General features: G+C 39.1%; 1 protein-coding gene and 1 long non-coding RNA gene across 2 annotated transcripts in view; both read left to right on the top strand.

Moving 5' to 3' along the window:
• LOC116699251 (macrophage mannose receptor 1-like) overlaps positions 1-18,193 on the top strand; it is a 33,962-nt gene extending 15,769 nt beyond the window's left edge. The window contains 20 exon segments of the mRNA XM_032531757.1: positions 30-229; positions 903-1,024; positions 1,550-1,622; positions 1,717-1,870; positions 3,066-3,104; positions 3,189-3,352; positions 3,459-3,520; positions 4,653-4,753; positions 4,897-5,039; positions 5,219-5,324; positions 10,616-10,743; positions 10,870-10,911; positions 11,039-11,080; positions 11,848-11,889; positions 12,286-12,388; positions 14,457-14,582; positions 14,585-14,688; positions 17,298-17,460; positions 17,665-17,835; positions 17,953-18,193. Coding sequence (XP_032387648.1) covers positions 30-229; positions 903-1,024; positions 1,550-1,622; positions 1,717-1,870; positions 3,066-3,104; positions 3,189-3,352; positions 3,459-3,520; positions 4,653-4,753; positions 4,897-5,039; positions 5,219-5,324; positions 10,616-10,743; positions 10,870-10,911; positions 11,039-11,080; positions 11,848-11,889; positions 12,286-12,388; positions 14,457-14,582; positions 14,585-14,688; positions 17,298-17,460; positions 17,665-17,835; positions 17,953-18,098 — 2,231 coding nt within the window. The 3' untranslated portion in view covers positions 18,099-18,193.
• A 2,624-nt stretch (positions 18,194-20,817) lies between these two features.
• Positions 20,818-21,620, top strand: LOC116699260 (uncharacterized). The gene is made up of 2 exons (XR_004334404.1): positions 20,818-21,078; positions 21,183-21,620. It is a non-coding gene; the product is annotated as an uncharacterized LOC116699260 (long non-coding RNA).
• The last annotated feature ends 2,517 nt before the right edge of the window (positions 21,621-24,137 follow it).

Raw genomic sequence — 24,137 nt, 5'->3', positions numbered from 1 at the left:
TTTCACCATTTCTACCTCGAAAATGCAAGGTCACCAACAGGGCTGCGTTGCCATGACAACCGGGATTTTTGCTGGCCTCTGGGATGTGCTGTCCTGCACCAATAAGGAAAAATACATCTGCAAACACCTGGCTGAGGGGGCAGTTTTAACCCCTGCACCACCCACTTTCACCCCTGCCGTGTGTGCAGACAAATGGACTCGAATAGGATTAAGACCCTATTGCTATAAGGTACAGCCAAATGTAACAAAACAAAAAAAGAAAGAGAAAGCATAAAAGCATTATATGATGTTTGGGACATGGGATGAAAAGAATGGGTGAGTAATAATATTTTAGCCCTTTTGACCTACTTGTGATTAAATTTCTCCTCTCCGTTAGCTTTATGAGTCTGGTAATAAAATAGTGTTTACATAACCCTTGAGTTAAAGCGTTATAGATAATGCAAAAAGCAACTACCCAAAATATAATATGATCTCCTATTCAACAGTTGAAAGTGTAAGTATGACATAATTTAGAAAATTTGGTAACACTACTTGAAAGTATCTACATAAAAGTGTGACGCTGTCATGGCACAGTCATGACACAGGAACCCTTACCTGTCATGACAAAAACCCGAATGACACTTACTAAAAGAAGAGTTATGTCAAAAAATTATGACTTGTTTATAATGTTCATGACATGTTCATGACAGTCATGACACTGTTATGTAGATGCCTTCAAGTAAAATCTAACCAACAATTCAAGCATCGTGGATAAGATACATAGAAATGTGTATACGCTTGGGCTATAAATGTTGAAACTACTAATAGGCACACATACAAAGAGTGTAAAAACAATAAAACACAGGTTGCTTTTTGTGAAGTCACACTACCGAACCATATTGAACTTCTGTCTTCTGGTCAAGATGTTTTTAGGTCCATCTTCAAACATGAGGACCTGGTATGAAGCCAGAGATTACTGCAGGGTCATCGGAGGAGACCTGCTGAGCATCCACAGTGCTGATGAGCTAGAAAAGCTACCACATCGGTACAGTATGACCTTTCACAGTACATAATTAAGAAAATACATCTTTATCTTTAACTTTATGTTGAAGACTGATTTGAGTCCAGCAGAGCAATAGGACAGTGCTTCTACAGATAACAGTTTTGTCGAATTTAAGGGAGCTCTAATAGACTTTTAAGATTCATACTTGTGTTTCGTTACTACTTAAAAATGTTTACATCCTTTAATTTTCATGTAAATTCATATTTTTAAATCATACTGGCCATGGCTGCTGCACCTGTATTCACTTCATTCATCTATCTGAGACGCTCTGTTGTAGCAACTGTCTCCCCCTGTAGCCCCTCTCCCAAAAAAAGGACTAAAGATAATAAGTTTACCTCATTATTTGACGCTTTGGCCACGTTTAATATTTACATCCGAATTTTAACATTATTGATAAGACAGAAAAATTGGAAAAGCAAAAAAAGTTTTCCTTAACAACTTTTAAACAGGTTTTATACTTGCATCACCAATACAATAAACATGTACTTTAATCATTGTCCAATATAGCTATGGAACATTGTGGATAGGACTTAGTGCTCCTGACCCCGTCACTGGTTATGTATGGAGCGATGGATCCCCAGTGAGTTAACAGTATTTTACTTAAGTTGAATTAATCCTTTTTAGTTAGTTGAAAATTATAAACCACCGTGCGTTTTCTTTGCTTTTGTTTACAGCTGCAGTTCCAACACTGGGCGGATGGAGAGCCAAACAATAAAAACAATGTGGAATCTTGCGTTGAATTCCAAATGAACGAGCGGGATAGCAGTGGGTCTTGGAATGATGTGCACTGTGAGAGTTACCGTAAATGGCTGTGCCAGATCCGTATAGGTAAAATGACCAACCATTTTTTTCTGTATTGTTTGGTAACTAAGGTTTCAAAGAAGTAGGGCTGTAATCTCCCAGTCAATTAGTCGATTTATTGGTCGATACGTTCTGGCTCGACCAAAATTCTGATTAGTCGATTTTTTGGCGTGTTAATTTCATCAGGTGGAAAGCCCTAAATGGCTAATAGGGGTGTTGTCAGAGCACCCCTGTTTCACAGGTAACAGTCTGTCTTCAGAACACTTCCTTGTTTTCACTTTTTGGGATTAGCCCAACCCACTGGAGACAGATTGAAGAAAGAACTAGAAAGCCTTGGTTTAGTGGTTTGCTGAATATTTATTTAATTGTGAGTGTTTAATTTACAGTCAGCCCTCCTCTACCATGTCAAAGACATCGGCAGTGTGGCAGAATTTACAAAAATAGATAACGGAAAAAATCAAACGCAAAGTTCGCAGGCAACAGTTTGCATATCGCAGCTTGACTACAAACATGGCATATCACCTCTTGTCTGCGTTAGGTTGCCCTGTTTTGAGTAGGCTATATGAACATATCAGAATTGGCATATTTCATAGTCTAACAATCGTTTTATAACTACAGGCGCACCCACCCGCAACCACGGCAGCGTTCCCCAGACACATCCAGACTCATCAAAACATGTTTAAATATACAGTATACATTAAAGTGGTCGTCCCTTTTGTGTTTAAGAGTAAAAGCTTTAAATTAATAGTCTATTTGTGTCTCAGCCGCAAAGTCGAGCTCCAATGTTCAGCGGTCCGTGTGAGGACGTGATGCAGCGCTGTCAGAGCCGACAGACGAGTCTCATTTCAGTGCAAAATAATTAGGTCAAAAACAATTTAATATACTGTAAATAGCCTACAAGGACAAGTACTGCGGGACAGTACAGTATTAGTTATTAATCTAACGTTTTTTTTCCACCCCCCCAGTCGATTTTTAGTCGAAATTTCAGGACTTCAGTCGACCAAGATTTTCTTTGGTTGATTACAGCCCTACAAAGAAGAGCATGTCACTCTTTTGTAACCTTTGTTGAAGCATAACTGAGCAAGCTTGACTTTCCAACAATGTGTTCCGCAAATTTAAGGTGAACATATTCACAACTCGGCGCTGCCTACTATCACTACCGTGCACTCACTCTTTAGTATTCTGAGTATAATGTTCTTCTATCTACTGTATGTTCTAACAGGAGTGACTCCAAAACCACCTCCAGACCCTGTCACTCCAGGTAAATGGGATTTTTTCTTTGCTATGCAACTACATATTCAAAAAATAAATAAATACTGTATACATATTTCTGGCATGTCTCCAGACTTTAATAGGACCTCAAACCAGTGGCTAGAATGGAATGGGTCTCAGTATTATATTAACTATGTGTCGATGGCCATGGAAGAAGCCCGTCGCTTCTGCCAAAGGAACCATGGTGACTTGGTAACTATCAACAGTGAAGCTGAAAGTGTCTTTTTATGGAAACAGGTGAATGACATTTATTTTACATTATTGACATAACTTAGCCATGGCATTTAAGCTCAAAACTATTTAAATACTGCTGGTATTACTGTGCACCTCGGTTTGTGTGTAGATATCCAGGAGTCTTGGGGCCTACTGGATAGGCTTGAACGTAGATCTTGATAGAACATATTGGTGAGTATGAATTAAATGGATTAAATAAAAATGAAAAAAAAAGTTTTAAAAAAGGATTAAAACTATGTGACGTGAGGATGGTGTGACCAGTTGAATAATGTATTGTGCTGTAGGCTATGTAATATCATTGGAACATTTTTAAATAGTTGCTGTTGCAAGGCTGTCAGTGAGATTTGTGTTTATTGTAAACATTATAAATTTGGTTGCTATAGCTTCAGGCACATCGAAACTTTGTCTTTTTGTTTTCATGGCCATCACACATTTATGGCCACCCAAATAAGTAAGCAAGCCAAATACTCAATCTAATTTCATTAGTGTCTTAACCAAATCCTGAGGGAAATATCTTTCTCTTTAGCTTACTACAAAGTACTTTTTTCAATAGTTTCTAACTTTAAGTATCTTCTGTTTAGCGCCGGGCAGGTAGTATGCAACTGGTTTATCACAACTTTTGCCTGCCGCGGCTGGTAAGGAAGCTGATGGGAGCTGAGTTTGCGGGTCAGAAAACCAAAACAATGATTCAAAATAGACTAAAGCAGATATCTTCAAAAGGGGACCAGGACCACCAGGGGGTCCTCACAGTTGCTGCAGGGGTGCCGCCAAATTATTGTACAATGTGTAATAATTTGTATGTTTTGTCAAAAATTGAAATGTCTTCAAATGAGTCCAACATATTATTTGCAAATATAAATTTGAAATAATAATATAGTAACACACATTGATGATAGGCTTACTGGCCTACAGGTAAGGTAGTCTCTAAAAGGTAGTCACAGATCCAGTTAATCCTAAGGATTCACTCTACCACATGTATGCTTAACATTAAAACATGATTTATAAAATCATGCCAACAATTAATATTTGATTAGCTTAGTATTGTATGTACTAAAAAGATATGAAAGAAGGCTTTAGGCCACCCACACGCTATTTTAGGCCCAGTTTAATATGCAACTTAATTTTATATATTATATATATTTTATATTATTACCATTATGATGTGCTTTTTGTGATCGATAGAAGCCAAAATCAAAATCATGATCAAAATTTGATTAATTGCACAGCCCTGTGCGCCCGAATAGCTTAGCTGGTAGAGCCTACCATGATGTCTTTTAAATTTTCATTTATTGGGATACAAAAGGTGGATGGATGGTTCCCCAGTGGTGTTTACACGTTGGGATGAAAATCAACCTGTTTTCCTACGCAATGATGAGAATTGTGCTGCCATGACTACATCCATGGGTGAGTAACTTAAATGTGATTAACCTGCACTGGCATACTTTCATTTAATGAATTTATAGAGAATTGATCTGAGATTTGGTTTTAAATGTAATGCTCATTGTTTTCATTGAACTATTTAATTAATATTTTGGATTGATTTACAGGGTTCTGGCATGATTATAATTGTGGGTATGAGCATAAGTCAATTTGTAAACGCAGTAGCTCACCACCTGCCAATGCCACTGTAGCACCAACCGTTTCTCCAAAAGGTGGCTGTCCACAAAACTGGGAAAAACTTGCCTCGAAGGTCAGAGGTCAACTTGTTTTTTTGTTTTTTTTGGTGTTTGGTAAGATCTGAATACAACTGATGTTAGATGAAATGGGCCAACAATCTGAAAAGGCATTTATCTATTTGTGGATTAAAAAACTAAAAAGCTACTGCTCTTTTTAAGATATCAAACTAAGCTGTTGATTTTTCACCTATAGTGTTACAGGATCATTAATAGCCAGACGGAGACGTGGGTTGGAGCAAAGACACAATGCAAAACAATGGGAGGAAATCTGGCCTCAATTCTCTCAAGACCAGTGCAAGGTGTGTTTATTCCACTATTAAAGTATGTTTTTCCAGAAAACTATTGGTTTTCATGGTGTCTGCAGGTTTCTACAAGTAAAATTTAAGACTTTTTAAGATCATAATGAATGCAATTTAAGACTTATTTTAGATCCATTCTGGCACAAAAACTTAACAGTTTGAATTAGTGGTTTCATGCTTCTTAAGTAGTTTTGTAACAGTGTGATTAATACAAGATTATTTCCTTCCCAAAGCCACATTTAAAAGAGTGAAGCTACAGTATTGCAACTTTATAAAAGTAATGTTTACTTTCCTTCTCAGAAGGCGTTTCTCACATCTTGCAAGCATGATGAAACATGTTCACGAGCAAATAATATTGTTTCACACGCACAGATATTACTCTTTTCACACCAATTCAAATTTAATTTATTTTATTTTATTTTTTAAATCGAGAAGTGTACAGGCAGCTGCGAGCGTGAAACTAAAGCTAGGGAGAGGAAAATAATGGCACCTGTGTGGCTAAAAGTAAGAAGCACATAAACCTAGGGCTGCACAACTTATTGAATTTTAATCCCGATCCTGATTTTGGTTTCCCACGATCAAATTTGCGTAATCAAGCGATATTTTAAATACGTTATTCCATTCATAGAACGCTCTGGGTCTTTTTGCAAAGCCAATCTACCGCTCCGTAAACCACTGTCTGCACATGTGCCAGTCAGAGTTGTTCCCTGCACCGCGCAGCTTAGTTTTTAGATCTGGACAGTCACAGAAGATAATAGAGAGTAACGTTAGAAAAATTCCACAACAGCTGCCGGTCATACATCGGTTACAAGGTTTACCAGTTTACTAGTAACCGCAAGATTTTGTACAACAGCAGTGACCAGTGCTGTCTGTTAGCTCACAGAGCTTAAGAGTGCGACTAACATTTTTCCTAGGTCGCACTGGTGCACCTAATGTCCTCACATCCGCTGCCTCCCCACAAATGAAGCAATGTTGTTTATATGGATATGGTTTAATTTTGCATTACATGACCCATTTCTTTTGTAAAGCCGTGCCTGTGTTTGGATCACTCCTCTTACTCTCCGCACAGCCCCGCCCCCAATTAACTCACACACGGCTCCCCAGCAACATGGAGAGACACAGCGGCGACAGCGGCAGTCCACACTTCTGACATTTGTCCGCAGTTTTAATTATTATAAACACAGCCGTATAATGTTAAGCATGAAAGGCAAACCTGTATTTGTACTAGTGTTACCGCTGGTAACTCTGCTATTCAGGGTATGTACAGCAATCCTTTAGTTAAATTTACTACTTTTTAATACCTTTTTTACTACCTTCAGAATTTTTTTTAAAACCATCACGACAATGAATTGCAAGTGTTAATCAGCGACCTTTCTATTATTTACACAGATTTTGACATTTATAACATACAGAAATGATTAGATTTAGAGACAACATAACATTAACAACATCTTGCACATATTTATTTCACTTAGTAAATAAAAGTAAAACAAACTACATGAATGTGCAATGAAGAGAATGGATAGTTGAGAACTGAGATCCAAAGTAGGGAGGGTCTGGGGGTATGCCCCCGTTTTTTTTTTTTTTAAATTAACCATTAAATGGCACTTTCTGGAGAGTTTTGTGCAAAAAAATTGAGAAATTAAGTCTTGCATGATATGTGCAAAACTGTAGGGTTAAGAGCCTTTGCATTGTTGTAGTATCAACAGGTTTTAGGGCATTCAGCATTTACATTATTAACTTTTCATGATATAAGAACTGACCCAGACAATGTGCCAAACATAATGAACCACATGAAGAGACAGTATATATGTCAGCAACAGCTGAGAAGATTTGGGTCTGTGGTGAACAGGTCCAGGGGTCCCTGGTGTAGGGACCAGGGACCCAAAGTTAAATTAATGTTGAGGGATCAACTAAGACCACTGAAATTCTAAAGAATGAGAACCACTGATTTACATAATTTCTAATCCTTTAGCCTTTGTGCCAAGGCTCAGTAATGTTTGGCCCTCATCCTCTGGGCCCCACTTACTGTATTTACTTTTTTGGGAAAATAAATACTTTTTGTTCATTTTATGAAACATTGAATGAATTATTTACAGTTACATTTAGATATTTAGAGATCATCAGATTTTTGCTCATGTTTACAACTTTGTGCACATTCAAAATATAACTCATCCCATCTCTGTTGTCCGAGATTTGGAGAGTTGTAATATAGTCTGCTGTGCATGTCATTGCTCCGTTCATATGGTGGATCTCACTCAGACCGTTTGACAGACACAGAGGCCCATTTGACAAACAAGTTACGAGGAGGCTGTACGCTGCTCATTTTTCGGATGTCTACGCGCGGATGCAACGCGGCACTGCCCACAGCAGAGCGGGTCCACCAGCCGCGCTGCTCACCTCTATTGTTACAGAGAGAGGACACGAAGCGACGGACGGGTCTGTGATACTCAGAGCTCAGACCTGAAGCCGGGGAAATGCCCGGCTTCAGGTAAAAAAGAATTCTCAGTTTGCGACAATTTGAAAATTCCGAAGACAGGGAGCGCTCTTGACCCCCCCACAGTCTCTGAAAGCACATCTAGTCGATCATAAATGGCTCAACAAGTAGATCTATAGATAAACTCATCTTTAAGAAATTTGACCGACAGCGTGAGAAATTGGGGGTGTGGCGTGTGAAACCAGTCAAATGCGTGTGTCTCACGGCCAATGCGTGAGAGTTGGTAGCCCTGGAGTCGGGAAGCATTTCTTTAAACAGCTCTGAAATTCCTTTATTTGAGTTAAATGAGTGGTGTTTAACTGCAGTGTTCAGACACCACAGAGCCTCCGCGCGCAGTGTTGGTGTGGCGCCAATGGCCCCCCTACTACAGGCCTGAGCCAGTCCTAAACTCTGGGTTGTTCACCCAGCTATCAGAAAACTTGCATTTGCCCATTAAAAGATGACGATGGTTGTCCAGTCGTTGAAGATATGGCTTGAAGCAAGTCTAAAATAAAACGTAAGCCAGCCACTTCTGCTGGGCGCGCAGTGTTCTGAGATGATGTCGAACGACCACTGAATATGAATCAGAATCAGAATCAGAAATACTTTATTGATCCCCGAAGGGAAACTCTGCATCACAGTAGCACCAGTAGTAAGAAGACAGAGACGGAGCACTGCAACAGGCAGCTCGCACTTTTCAGCGCATGCGCACACTTCACTTCAGATGCATCAGAAACAGAATCAATCAGCATTGTAGCAAGATAAAGTACAATACATAACAACATATCATAATGCAAGACAACACACAGTTCATGTGGACACATGAAGGAATTTTTTGAGGTGGCATATAGAGGGTGCGAGAAACACAGAAACGAGGCAGACATATGGATGTGGGGCGGGATGGGGGAGGGAGTGTATGGTGTGTGTGTGAGATAGTGAGTTGTGTGTGCAATGTGCGCGTCAAACTGTCTGTGTTGTTAAAAGCTCAGTTCATCGGCGTGACCTTGAAGAGATAACCAGAGCACAGGACGAGATAGAAGGCCAGCTGCTGGTTGTTTTCCTGCTCGGGTGAAGGGTGGCGGGGAGGGGGGGTGTGGGTAGTTGATCAGTTGCAGTCCAATTTAGGGTGACTCGGTAGAATTTATCCAAATCAATGTCCATCAATCATTTGTCACCGACCTCAGCGTCATGCGAGCATCCATATCACGTAGTGATTTTTGCAGTCCATCTACCTTCTCTGCCAGTCCAGTGGTCACACGAAGCAACTCCACCGACTGGGCCCTGTTGGTATCAATCCCCTTCTGCGCTTCCACGGTCCGGTCTGAGATGTTACGAGACAGTTCACTGGACTGTTTAGCCCTTAGATGTAAAACGTTCATCCCCTCAACCACTCCGTGTAGGCACTCTTTAAGTTCCCCAGACAGCTTGTGGGTGAATTTGCTGGCGGCTGTCTTACCAATTTTCCGATAGGTCAGTGAGACCCCAAGGCCGATGATCAGGAGCCCCACCAACAGAATTCCAATTATCCAAATCCTCCCCAGTGAGAACGTCCAGGCAGACCACCTGCCACTCCCGGGAATAGGAATCGCGAGCGTAGCCTGCAGGGAACGTCCCGCTGGGACAATTCGGCTCACCCGGAGAAGCATGTTTAGATGAAAAAATCTTGTCATGACGTCAGCATCAAACATAGACGGAGACGAAAGATCGATTATGTGCCCAGACACGCCAAAGCCCATATTTAAACGGACTAACGCAAACGCAGGATAGAATTTCAATCAGAATAGGACACCTGATAGTCTGAAAAAAATAATACCTAATTTAAAAAAAATAATACCTCTGAGACTAAATTTAACACTTTTAATGGCCTTAAATTTGACAATTTTGATTTATCACTTTTTAATACTTTTTAAAACCCCGCGGACACCCTGGCTATTGCAGCATCCAGGCCGAAAAACACAGAAGTAGTTACTGAATGCAACTAACTTCCGTTTGTAGAATAATAGTGTGTGACACGGAGCCTGCTGGACCCATTCATAATGAGTCAGCCGTCACTCTGTAGTATACATCCATGGCACTCGCTCTCTCTCCCTAGCCTTTTTAATCAGTTATTGTTGAAAACAAGTCAAGGAGCTATCTCAGAGACACATTTTTTAAATATATCCTAGGCTATTTATTTCAGATGATTTTCAATTACATATGTTGCGGCTGTATGTACACAACATACAACTTTAACATTAGAGGAATATAGCACAATATGGATGTGATAGCAGTTATCAATAGCCTATGTCACAAAAAAATTAATTTTGGTTAAAATCAACAAATAATCGTGATCTCAATATTGATCAAAATAATCGAGAGTATCATTTCTGGAAAATAGTTATCAAAAATCTCATTGTGTAAATAACATTTTGTTAAAGCACCAATAGTCAACCATACAATGTCATTGCAATATAAACATTGAGGAATTAGGTCAAGAATATCATGATATTTTATTTTCTCTATATTGCCCAGCCCTATGCTGACTGCAATGTTATTCTTTATATTTTGGCTTATGTTTAGTAATGGCAGTGGTAGTGGTCATAATAAGTGAAAATGTGATCCGAGATGTTCATTAGCTAACGTTATGTGTGAACTCCATAAAGTTAAATGGACTTTATTTTGAGCCAAAGACTCTATTTTTGAGAGACACTATAGGACACAATATCCTAGAAAGTAATTGTAAGACATATGTGCAAATACTGTTGCTAAAAAGGAACTACACATTGTATTCACTTAGGTAACAACTTATAATTATCAATATGTGTTACCTTTTCAGTGTTTTTGACTACTAAGATGGCTGAGGCACCAACCACAGACCTGTGGATTGGTTTGTCTAGTGTACGTGGCAATCCATTTCTCTGGACTGATGGGCGACCAAGAAGATACAACAACTGGGGGAATGAAGTAAATGTACACTGTAATTTTGGTATTAAAACGTGAAGTTGTACAGTACAAGAGGTATGTGCTACAATAAATAACAAATTCTTCACTGTTTTTAATGAAAATGTGACTGTTTCTCTTTTGTTGCAGCGCCGGATTCCTTCAACTAGATGGAACGGGGACCCTTTTGGGGTAGTTAATATGTTTAAACTTTACTGTGCAAGAGGCATTGCACAACTGTGACAACTTCTGTTATGTTTATAATACATTTTTTTGGTGTAATGATAAATATTTCTGACATCCTTATTTTCCTTTGCAGAGGCCACATTCTTTTCACGACTATAGGCTACGGCGTTATGAGGTAAAACTTTTTTGACAATTTGTATGTGCAATACTAGGCACTGGTCGGTATGACATTCTGACGGTATGATAACCTTCAGCAAAAATAACATGGTTTCACGGTACTGCAATTATAGCATTAAAACGTATTATTCTAAAATGTCTGGGTTCTTTTCCTCCATTAAACACACTGTATTTTATTTTAAACAGCATAGCCTATGAAATATTTGGTATATTTTTGAATGTTTATCATATTAAGTTCAAATAAATACAATCAACCTTTGCTGCCAGAGCTACTGCTGCTCTAAAAAGATGAAAAATAAAGAAAGACCGGAATCTTTCTTGTAATATAGCACTGGATTTAACATTAAGTTAAACAAAATGTTACATGATCCAATTGTTTTTAGGTAAAAATATATAAGATAAATATGAATAATATGAACAATATAAGTACAATTTTTCTTAACGTACTGTAAATGCGGAGGGATTTCTTAACTGCACTTACTGTCCGCAACAACTCATTAAAAACAGCTCATACCGCAGGAACGGTATAACGGAAAATTTTTAATGTTTTGGAAACCGTGACTTTTTCATATCGTGGTATACCTTAAAACCGGTAACCAGCCCATGCCTATGCAATACCACCTCATTAATCTACACTTGGAGCCAAAATACACTTTATGACAAGCTGGGTTTCTTTTTTGATTATTAATATGCATTTGTATTGTTTGCAATATAGCTTCCGTTTATATGCATACAAATTTCTGACATTTTGATTTTACATTTAAGATGATGGATATTGAACTGTATAATCGGGCAACGACTTATGAGGTAATACTCTTTACTTGCAATACAACTTAATTTGTCTTGACTTGGATAATTAGCTATTTTGTGAAGATATTTAGAATATGTTTAAATACCGGTAAATAAAATAATAAATAAATCGAGAATTTACAATTAACACTTTTTGAAGTAGCTACAGTATACTGTATATAAATGATTGGGTGCCCTGCTATTTTAATTGGTTTGTAATTGTTTTAAATGGGGATTTAAATGTGTATGCAGAGACATTAGGGCTGCCTCCTCTTAGTCAGTAGTTAACGTCTTGGTCGACTAATGATAATATTTTGCTAATTAGTAGTTGTTTTTTTTACGGTAAAGATGCTGTCAGTCACCTGGAATTTACCGTAGTTTTCTCTTTAACTCACCATTGCTGTCTTTCACCAGAAAGCATGTGTTGTGATGACTACCAATCCCAACACTGGTGTAGGAAAATGGATTAAAAGGTCTTGCAATGACACCAATGGATATGTCTGTCTTCGAAATGTTGGTAAGCCTATTCTTTGCCCTTTCTCTTGAATGCAATTCATTGGGGCTAGAATGTTTATAAATGGTTTATTTATGGTACTTGTCCAATGTTTTGATATTTTTATATTTAAACATTTACCCAATATTTGGTAATTCCCTAACAGACAAAACATAATACCATCAGCTAAGCCTCACCTATCACATGCTTAAACAGTGTGCACCATAGTTGTGGGCACTTGCACTATTAACAGCCGGCACATAGTATATTGCGTGTTCATGATTTATACCTCTTTCACACAAATGACCTGGGTTGGGCCTCAATTATCTGACCTGTGTTCAACTCTTTATTTGGAAATTTAACCAAGAGAGTCAATGTGGGTTTATTCCTGGTCATGACAATTAAGGTACAACCTGCGGCACAAACAGGGAGCAACGCTTAACAATTACCTTAAGAGAAACCGGCAGGGCTTAACACGTTATATTCAGAGAACAGCTAACTTGTTAAATACTCCAGGCCAGATGTATACCCCAATAAATAATGTTTTGTAGGTACTTGAATTTGTCATTGTACAGTAGAGAGAGAAAAAGACAAATATCAGGCTGGTGACCTGTGTCACAAGCAAAGAAGGGAGTGAGAGCAGTTGTTTTGAAGGAACTTAAACTGGGCTTATTTCCACAAAACTCTGCTACGGCTCTGCAAAAGTTGAACTCGTGGAGTCAACATTGGAGACGGGCACACTGTCAGCGGACTATTCTGATAGGGAATGAATTAAACCGCTCCGCTCTGTTTTTGTTAAAGCTGCCTGTGAAAATCCAGCATAAAGCAGACACAATCTATGTTGTTTTTTAAGTGTGCGGTGACCTGTGACGACCGCCCCACTCTCATTTCCAACCAATGACATTATTTGGGCCATTCTGGCTGTTAGCGACCAAGGCCGTGTGCAATTCACACTGAAATCGACTCTTGCTTGACCTGATCCAACACACTTAGCTACGTGGTTTGCAAAGCCAATTCGATCGACTAGAATTAACCCATTCAAACACACAGTCAATCTTGGGCCCAATAACTTCTGAATAGTTGTTGTTAGTACTTGTTGTTAAATTGCAATGTGAGCGGCTGCCAACGGGGCGGTTATTATGTCCGCGGGATAATTTAATCAACATTCTGCCTTATTTCTGTTACCTTGACGGCAGAAGTTTTGCCACGAGGGGCCGCCACTACAAAATCAACATAGAGGAAACACTGATTTCACAGACAGTTCAGAAAGCTCTATTGTCAATAAAGATAAAAAAAAAGGTATAACAAGAGGGGGGGGCTTACACACAGCAGGAGCAGAGGCTCTCTGCAGCACAGCAGACTAGCAGCTGAGCAGAGAGAGAGGGCAGTCAGCTAACATGTTGCTTTCTTTACCAATATAAGCTGCTCTGTTTTAACAATCTTAGGCACAAAAGCAGGCAGGCTATAAAAAGAGGGAAAACTGAAGCACTATGCCATGAATCTCAGCTAAGAACCAAAGTACTAAAGCCTAGAAATAATTCATAATAATCAGACACACAAAAGAAATCCCCCAATATGTTTACTGGACTGGCCATCCTCTTTGTGCAAAGCCGAAGTGACAAACAAGTTACTCTTTTAAAATCCAGAATCCCTTATACATAGGATAGAAGTGTTGACAATAGGGATGTTGTTGAGTGCCCTCCGGTGGACAAACTATGCAAAACCAACACCCATAACATGGTTGAAGGATGTTTCATCCGTTTTTATTTTTAAAATATTATTTATTGGCCGTTATAAATGCAGATACCAATGTCTAATAAAAATGTCTAATATCTGCCGTTCATATTGGCCCACCGATATATCGGTCTGGCTCTGTGTTACTATATTTCATATCATTACATATGCACTCCTGTAACAACGACCAGCAAAAATAATTTAATCCAAAAAAAGAAACGCTCAGGGGGAGCTTTACGTCATCGCACCGCAGTATTGTTATTATTGTCACAGCCCTACTTAAGAATCTATACAACAGAGCTCTTGAACTTAACAAGGATAGAAAAACTAAATGTGTTTAATTTCTCACCCTAAACAGATCCATCTCTACAAGATTCCCCAGAACCAACAACATCTACCAACTATGTCAAAATATTCAATGACTCTATCAAGGTTGTTACACAACAAATGAACTGGGATGTAGCCAAAAAGCACTGCGAAGGTGATGGGCCAAACTGGCTAGCCTGCGAAACGAGTGGTCACAAGCCTATGTTGAGCTGCTGGCTTTGAATCTCAACGCTCCTCTATGGATTGGACTGAACAAAATGGAGGTACAGGGCAGAAAGCCTCATAAATCGAAAATGCTTACCTTAGAAATTGTAACGCAGTTTTATTCAAAACAGGGACCGTGCACAATGAAACATGGACATAGTATAAACAAGGAGCAATGCATCCACCAGGATGTAGCCCCATTGCTATTTTCCACCTGCAGTCACTGGTCTGGTGGGTAGAGCAATAAATATTAAATGCAAGAGGAATACAAAACATCAGAAAATACAATTTTATACTCAAAGTTGCAGCAATAACATTATCAGGGGCTCAGTCTTTCCCACATCCCACTCCTTTACAAGTATTTGAAAGTATAATTTTACTGAAATAGAATTTGATAGGAACAAAGCTGCACATCAGGTCCTAACACCCTATCCCCTCCCATTACACACATGCACGCACGCACACAGGCACAAAAGAAAAGATCATTCCATTTGGGCTATATGATGAGTGCTGAATGTTTAAATTTAAATAGAAAGGCTTTGGTTTCTCACAATAGACCATAAGATATAGCCTACAAGGGTATACAAATAATAGCCTATACTATTAATACAAATTTAGAAAAAGTGATGTGGTTTCAATCTCCTTAGAACTAGAACCACCCAGAGTGGACACCGTTGGGCGCTGTGATTAAAAAATGTAAAATACTCATCATTGTTATTGCTATGTTTCCCTCCTGCCCTGACTTTTCCTTAATACCTATTCTGCACATACCTGAGTACAAGCTGTTAGATAGGCTAGACTATATGGCTGTGTACAGTGGTTCAAATGCTAAAGTTAACCTTATATAGTTAAAAACAAAACACAGGTTTAACTAGCCGGTAACATTAATGGTAGGTCTGCACGATTAGGGGAAAAATATGAATCACGATTTTTTAGCTTAGAATTGATATTTGACCATGACAAAGCAAAACAAATTGGCAGTACCAAACAGATTATTTTGGTACCTATAGCACATTGCGCATTACCACAAGCCTAGAGGCGTCAATGAAGATAAGGGAGAGCATTTTATACAGTCTATGTTTAAAACTCACAAAAGAAAGTAGTAGCGTTTGTGTTGCAGTCGATTCGTAAAAATTAAATGAGAATCAAAGTCATGAAAAATAAAGAATTATTTAAAAAATGTGTAAATTGGGAACGTCAGGAGGAGGCCCCTTTCCGACGGACTTTTAACTCACACCTCCGGCGGAGTTTTTCGTGACATCCCTGTGGAGGCTGGGGGCATTGAACCTGAGTGGACAATGTTTAAAGTTTCCATTGCTAAAGCTGCGGCAGGGAGCTGTGGTCTAAAGGTCTTAGGTGCCTTTAAGGGGCAATAACCCACAAACACCCTGGTGGACACCGGTGGTCAGGGAAGCCGTCCGACTTAAGGGGTCCTGGAGTCTTGCGGGATAACACATCCCGGAACACTTCACTCTCGCAAGGATCTTGGAGGGAGCCTTCTCACGGCCACCCAATCTCTGTATGAACAAAGCGAGAGCTGTGTCCGGGTTCTCGGCAGTAAGTCGAACTCGTTCCAGGTGAGGGTTGGCCTCTGCCAGGGTGGCGCTTTGTCACCAATCCTGTTTGTAATATTTATTAACAGGATATTGAGCCGTAGTCGGGGTGGGGAGGGGTTGCAGTCTGGTGGGCTCAGGATCTCATCGCTGCTTTATGCAGATGATGTGGTCCTGATAGCATCATTGGTCTGTGACCTTCAGCACTCACTGGATTGGTTCGCAGCCGATTGTGAAGCGGCTGGGATGAGGATCAGCACCTCTAAATCTGAGGCCATGTTCTCAGCAAGAAACCGATGCAGTGCTTTCTTCAGGTAGGGAGTGAGTCCTTACCCCAAGTGAAGGAGTTTAAATACCTTGGGGTCAGGTTCGCGAGTGAGGGGATAAGGGAGCGGGAGATTGGTCGGAGAATCGGAGCAGCGGGTGTGGTATTACGTTCCATTTATTGCACCGTTGTGACAAAAAAGGAGCTGAGCCAGAAGGCAAAGCTCTCGATCTACCGGTCAGTTTTCGTTCCTACCCTCACCTATGGTCATGAAGGCTGGGTCATGACCGCAAGAACGAGATCCAGGGTACAAGCGGACGAAATGGGTTTCCTCAGGAGGGTGGCTGGCGTCTCCCTTAGGGATAGGGTGAGAAGCTCAGTCACCCGAGAGTAGCTCGGAGTAGAGCCGCTGCTCCTTTGCGTCGAAAGGATTCGGGCATCTGGTAAGGATGCCTCCTGGGCGCCTCCCTAGAAAGGTGTTCCAGGCACGTCCAGCTGGGAGGAGGCCTCAGGGAAGACCCAGGACTAGGTGGAGAGATTATATCTCCAACCTGGCCTGGGAACACCTCGGGATCCCCCATTTGGAGCTGGTTGATGTGGCTCGGGAAAGGGAAGTTTGGGGTCCCCTGTTGGAGCTGCTGCGCCCGCGACCCGATACCGGATCAGCGGCTGGAGATGGAGAAAATCAAAATGTCAACGTCAGGTGTCAATTGCTAAGGAGAAGAGTTTTAATTCTTAGGGGCGCTGTGAGAGTTCATACTTGCTATAAAAATATTTCCTTGAAAAAATAACATGACTATATTTTTGAATTAATTATGCTGAATGCTGTTTGATCAATCTTTGCTTTCAGACTGGTGGATATTTCCGATATATTGATGGCCGGAGTCTCACCTTAACCAATTGGGATAGACGGGAACCAATGCACCAACCTTGTGTGTTCGTAAATGTGGATGGAAAATGGAAGACTTCTGACTGTGATCAGAACATGGCCAGCATTTGCATGAAGTCTACAGGTAAGGCTAGTGTTATTCATTCCTAAATGTTGATGTTAATTTCGACATACATCCTTTGTTTATCGGTTTAGAACATTACAACTTTGACGTAGTTCTTTCACTCTATAATACTGACAGTGGGTGCTTTTTCAGTGCACTGGATTTGAAATCATGTATTGTACAGTAAATTAATCCCAGTGTCATCAATGTTTCTCTCATTCAAAGATATGCCACCGACAGAGTCAAGCGATTTCTCAGGATATTGCCCCGAAGACCCAGAAACCCCTAGACACTCAAGCCAGATGAACAGCTGGCTACCATTTAGGTATTACTGTTACCTTATTATCCAAGATAGGACTAAGTGGCCAGATGCATCTGCTAACTGTGTAAGACACGGTAAGGATTTTCTTTGGATGGTCTAATACATATTCTTAATCCCTGAGCTTTGTTTGGCTTGAAATAAATGCCTACTGTTTTTTGTTTGCTCATTTGTTTGTTTGTTTGTTTGTAAAGGTGGAAATCTTGCCAGCATTGAAGATCCTTCGGAGCAAGAATTCATTCAAAGTATCATTAGAACATTTCAAGACAGCCAATCGTCGTTCTGGATTGGCTTGTATAAAACTCACACAGGTACAGTAACATTGTCTGCACTTTCATAAAAAGACACATTAAGCTATACTTGAACATAAAAAAACGAAATTATCCTTGTACAAGAGAAGCTCTGAAAGAAAATGGTTATAAAATTGCTGTCTCTTTATTAGATACAGATTACTGTATCTTTATATCTTTATTAGATAGAAACGGTCTGGTCAACAACAAATGGAGAACACACACACAAACACATATATACACAGTATATAATATATATATATATATATATATATATATATATATATATATATATATAAATCTGTATAAAAATCTGAGTTTGTTACTTGGAGTTTGCTAATCCTAGACAAAGCTTATATTTTGACATGCAGTATTTGTCACATACAACTTTTAATGAAATGTTTTGTCTATTGGAGGTTTTAATTTGTGTAGTCATTCCATGCTTCAGCCTTAAACATGCTTCTGAAAGTCACCTTCTCAGTCATGTTTAAAGGTGGAGAATCAGCTTCTTAGAACATGAAACATGAGTTTGTGTGTGATAGAGTATGAACAGCCTCTATGTGTTTTGCCTAATTATTTATTGTATTATTATAAAATAATTATATATCCAAAATGTATTTTCCTTTTGGCCATTTGTTTTCTACAGTCTTGCCTAAATTCTAAGTTGTTCATTTTCCCATCTTCTTTCAGTCACTGTTTTTGTACGGTTCTTTAAAAAAAAACAAATTGATTATAAACTTATCAGAATCGAGCCTCAAGTTGTTCTAGAGAGAATCGTGATGCATCTAAGAATCGATTCTTTTTCCCACCCCTAGTATATTATACAATCATGTTTTCCTGAGTTGAGTATACAATGAAAACCTGATTACCTTTACTGTAAAGCATTTTAAGACATCTTTCTGTTTTTGGCATGGAATACTGCAGAGTTGGGTAGAGTAGCCAAAAATTGTACTCAAGTAAAAATACTTCTAATTCAGAATAAAATCACTCAAGTAAAAGTAAAAAGTAGTCATCCAAATAATTACTTGAGTAAGAGTAAAAAAGTGCTTGGTGAAAAAACTACTTCAGAATGTAAATAAGTTTACAACCTTTGGAAGTTAGTGAGAGCCTTTTTTTGATGCTTAGAAGAGTATAGGTTTGCTACTGTCTGTCTTGCAAGTAAATAGCAAAAAAAAAAACGTTTGTTCCCGTACAGTAACAGTTACACCACTGCCTCTATCGCTTCCACAAAAAAGTATTAAAACACCAAAAAACTTCGAACTGTTTGGATTTTGTCAACAGCAAAATTTTTTCCAAACATAATATCTATCAAAGAAAATAAAACGTTAAATATCTCTCCCCTCCCCCCATGAAAGGAAGCTTCCTTCAGGTGCAGTAAAACATGATTTCTCTAAAAAATCAAAAAAAAAAAAGTTTTACTGTGAAAGATAAAGCCCTATTGTGCAAAGAGGGGGGGGTTTAAAGAACATAACAGACGCCCACAAACTCTGGGGCATTGTTTTTTTTTTTTTTTAACTTTCACTTCAGTTTAAGTACAGGGGTCTTTTAAAGAATGATGCTCTGAAGGGTCCCTTTTTCCCCGAGGAAAGCACAGACGCCCCAAAAAAAGTTGACAGAACACAGAGCTTTAAATTAATCCACGGTCTCATTGCAGTGGTAACGGGCAGGTTTTAATGGGGGCGCCAGGGTTTTTTTGGGAAAGAAATTTAAAGTTAAAAAATGTATTGCTATTGTGAATCTTTTTTTTAAAAACTCCCTTTTCCCAAAAAAAACGCCCCCTTACCCGGGTTGCTTCCAGCGCCCCTTTCAATTTTGAACCCCCCCATTGAAAACAGGGAAAACAAACGGGACAAACAAAAAATTAAAAAAATTTAAACCTCCTCCCAAAAGGGAACCGCCAAAAATAAAGGGGGCAAAATAAAAAATTTTTTTTTCCCCTTAAAACACTTCCCCTTGGCTCCCATTACGTCCCCCCTTTTTTTTTAAATCTTTTTTCACCTTTGTTTTGCCTCCTTTTTTTGCTCCCTGAAAAATAAAAAAAAAACACTTAATATAGTACCAAAAAAAAAAACCGAAGGGAAAAAAATATTGTTTTTTCAATTTGCCCCCCAGGAATTTGGAAAGGTTGGTAAAACCCCATGGCCCAAAACCAAAACCCGGTATGATGATAAACCCGGGTTTCCCAACATTTTTGGTTTTTTGTTTTTAAATCTATTTTTTGGAGTTTGGTCACAGGCAGTCATTGGTATGACAGAAAAATGTTTGAAAAACAGAAAAGGTTGAATCTCATACTTTTTGGGGACTCACATGCAACCCATGGTTTTTTAAACTAACCCGGGGCAATAGGGAAAGAAAACAAATATCCCAAATTTTTTGACATCTTTAATTGATATTGCGTCAAAATTTAGGTTGAAAACCCGGGGCTTTTGCAAATATTTAAAACAAGATTTTTGATAAAAAATTTCATTCAATATAAGGGATATTGAGGCCGGGGAAAAGGCTGAAACTAATCTTAACTTTCCCTACCAGTTTTTTGGGTGTGTATCAAAGAAAAAATATTAAAAAAAATAGGCTTAAACGGTGGTTTTTTTCATCTACCCCAAAATTTGGGCTTTTTGAGCCCAAAAGGGAAATTTTTTTCTGAAAAACTGCAAAAAAGCACTGGCGTCACTCACTCACGGTGTGGTTCACAGCCATATTGTGGTGAAAAAAACCCATACCATCACAGCCCTAGAAAAGGCAAATCATAAGTTCAGAAAATTACATCACTTTACTGTAATGCAGCCTTTAAAACCAGGGAAAGACAACATTTGTATCATTGCGTTATCCAAAATTTAAGACGAAAAACGAGCTTCATATATCGATATAATACAGAAATATTGCCCAGCCCTAGTTAAAACAACGAATTAAATCAAATCTATATTCCTAAATTGATTTTGATATGTAAAATATAAATCAAATTATACAGAAATGATACGCCTTTTGTTGTTATCTTTTTAGTATTACGACAAGCGGCAGAGACAACTGTTGGTAAGTTACATCTCCTTATCCTTTTTAATTGACTCACAATTGTACATTCTTACGTCTCATCATACGTTCTTCTGGCTCATCATCTACGTGTTGAATCTGTGCAGTAAATCCTATGGTGGATCCTCAAACCCGTGGCCACATCATTTTGGCAGTTGTGCTGGCTATTACTGTGATATCCATAGGGGCAGTCATCGCCTTGTTTCTCTTCAAGAAGTCTGGCCTCCGCATACCTATTCCTGAAAAGTTATCTACCTTTGACAACCCACTTTTTTTCAGCAATGAGCGGTACCAGCCTGATCTGGTTGACGCTAAAAAACTGGTAGTAAATGCAGACGAAGAGAACTCTGTCTCTGTTATAACTGTGTGATGTAAATACCAGCAGAATCTACTGGGGCATTCAATGTATCCTGGTCAGAGGGTTGATGGCATTTTCATTTTCACGACCAAGGGAAATGAGAGTATCAATGTAGATGGCAATAACTGGCTTAAATGAACAAAACAATTTAAGCTGTAGGATGTCTTATTTAGTATACAAATCTCTACAAAAATTTGAAATTATGTTTGTTGTTGTTGTATGTTGTATATTTTATGGCAACTAAGAATGTACTGATTGATTGAATACACAGGGGGAATTGTAAAAGATGGAGACTTTATTGATTGATTTAATTAATTGAATCATACATATTTTACTTTAAACAACTATGCTTGCTAGGATTGTGAAATGTCTACTAGACATTTAACAAGGCAGAAATATTAATGCCCCAACTGGACCATAGTATGAGATAAGGCGGACCGTATCTGCCCACTGCATTTCTGTAGATAACACTTTGTCGGTCTTGCACATGAGAATTAAAACAATTGTATTAAAATGCATTATGAATAAATACCCATGGGCATTAAGATTGAATTTTGTCTGACTTTTTTTTAAACTTTAAAGAGTGAGATAAATAAGTTTTTTTGACATGCTTAGTAGGGCTGCACGATTATGATCGTGATTATTCTCACGATGATTTGTTGATTTTTGAACCAAAACTAATTTTATCGTCACATAGGCTATTTATAACTGCGAGAGGTTGTGTGATGAACGCTACTCACGAGAGACGGCTGACTCATTATGAACGGGTCCAGCACGGGTCAAATGGCAGATACACACGTCGTGTGTATGAAACGTCTGTATCTTCACTGCGCTGCATTTTTATGAACTATGATATTCTCGCAATGGGTCACATCTCTGGCCAGCCCAGCAGCTCCGTCTCACACACTACTCTACCAACTGAAGTTAGTTGCATTCAATAACTTCTTATGTGTTCTTTGCCGTGGCGGGCACGATAGCAGAGTTACCCGCGGAAACACTGGTACAAACACAGGTTTGCCCCCCATACTTAACAATATACAGCTGTGTTAATAAAAAATTAAAACTGTAGACAAATGTCAGAAGTGTGGACCGGCGCTGTGTGGCCGGGCGCAGAAAGAGAGAGAGTAGAGGAGAGATCCAACACAGTCACGGCTTTACAGACAAAATGGGTCATGTAACGCAAAATTAAACCATATCCATATAAACAGCATTGCAGCGGATGCAAGGACATTATCACCGGTGCGTCCTAGAGGAGCTAACAGCTAACAGACACTACTAGCACTGATTACTGCTGTTGTCTGAAAAACAGACGGGACAAAATGTTGCGTTTACTGGTAAACTGGTAAACCTTAAGACCGACGTATAACTGACTGCTATCTGTTGAGTTTTCCTCTCGTTACTTCTGTCCTCTGGGACTGTCTCCCCCCACATCTAGAAACAAGCTGCACGGGTGCAGTGAACTACTCTGACTAGCTCATGAGCAGACGGCTTTATGGAGCGGTAGATTGGCTTTGCAAAAAACCCGAACGTTCTATGAAATGACGCTTTATAAAAAATAATCGCTCGATCACGCAAATTTGATCGTGGGAAGTCAAAATCGTGATTGCGATTAAAATTCGATTAATTGTGCAGCCCTAATGCTTAGCTATACTTAGCATTTTTCTGGCATTACAGGGCTTTCTTTGCTTAGTTATGAAAGGAGAAAGAGAGGGAGGATAACGTGCAGCAAAGGGCTGCAGGTTAGAACCGAACCCACAGCCGCTGTGGCGAGGACTGAGTCTCAGCATACGCGCTCTGGCGTGGCAGTAGCTCAGTCTGTAAGGAGTTGGGTTGGGAACTGGAGGACCAAAGTACGGACCAAAGTAAGGACCAGTAAGGAAAGTAAGGTGGTGGACTGGTAGCAAGAGAGGTGCCAGTTCACCTTCTGGGCACTGTCAAGGTGCTCTTGAACACGGCACCAAATCCTCAACTGCTCGGGGTGCCTTTCCATCATTCTGACATCGCTCCATTTAGTTTTTCTCTGATTATTATTAAAACATTTTGCATAAGAATGCCATATTATACTGATCACTCTAAAAATGCTAACAATGGAGCCATCATCTGTCCTTGTGAAAGGCACAGGATGTTTCTGGGGGCAGAGCAGGCAAAGGAGATTCCCAGAACGAATGAGATATACTGACATCGACTTTGTTATGACTTTGTATCAACATCCAATTTGTATAAATAAGCGGCTGTAGAGAGCTTCCAGTAAGGCATTTTCTATACTATTGTGTGGAAACTGTCTCCTTGTGTTCACAAGTAAAATTAAACTTTGATATAACTTCAGTGGTTCCTGACTATTCTTGATGATGAAATTATTCTAACAGTTTTAAAACCACTAAAATTTTCCGTCATACCGTTCCTGCGGTATGAGCTGGTTTATGAGTCGTCAAGGAAAGAAAGTGACATTTAGAAATCCCTCTCCCTGCCAGTGTGTTTGAAAATAAAATACATTATGTTCAATGTAAAAAAGACACTACCAGTCATTTCAAAGTAATACATTTGAAAGTTGTAAATGCAATTCTCCAATTCCGTGACTGTAGCTCAAGGTTATCGTAACGTCAGAATCTTATAGGCCCACATCGATGCAATACATTACAAAACTTTATATAGATATTATTGAATACTAAAAAGACCAAAAACATTAAAGAAGTGTATGTTTACA

The sequence above is a fragment of the Etheostoma spectabile genome, chromosome 12 (assembly GCF_008692095.1).
Source record: "Etheostoma spectabile isolate EspeVRDwgs_2016 chromosome 12, UIUC_Espe_1.0, whole genome shotgun sequence".
NCBI lineage: Eukaryota > Metazoa > Chordata > Actinopteri > Perciformes > Percidae > Etheostoma > Etheostoma spectabile.
This window is presented reverse-complemented; position numbering and strand designations above follow the sequence as displayed.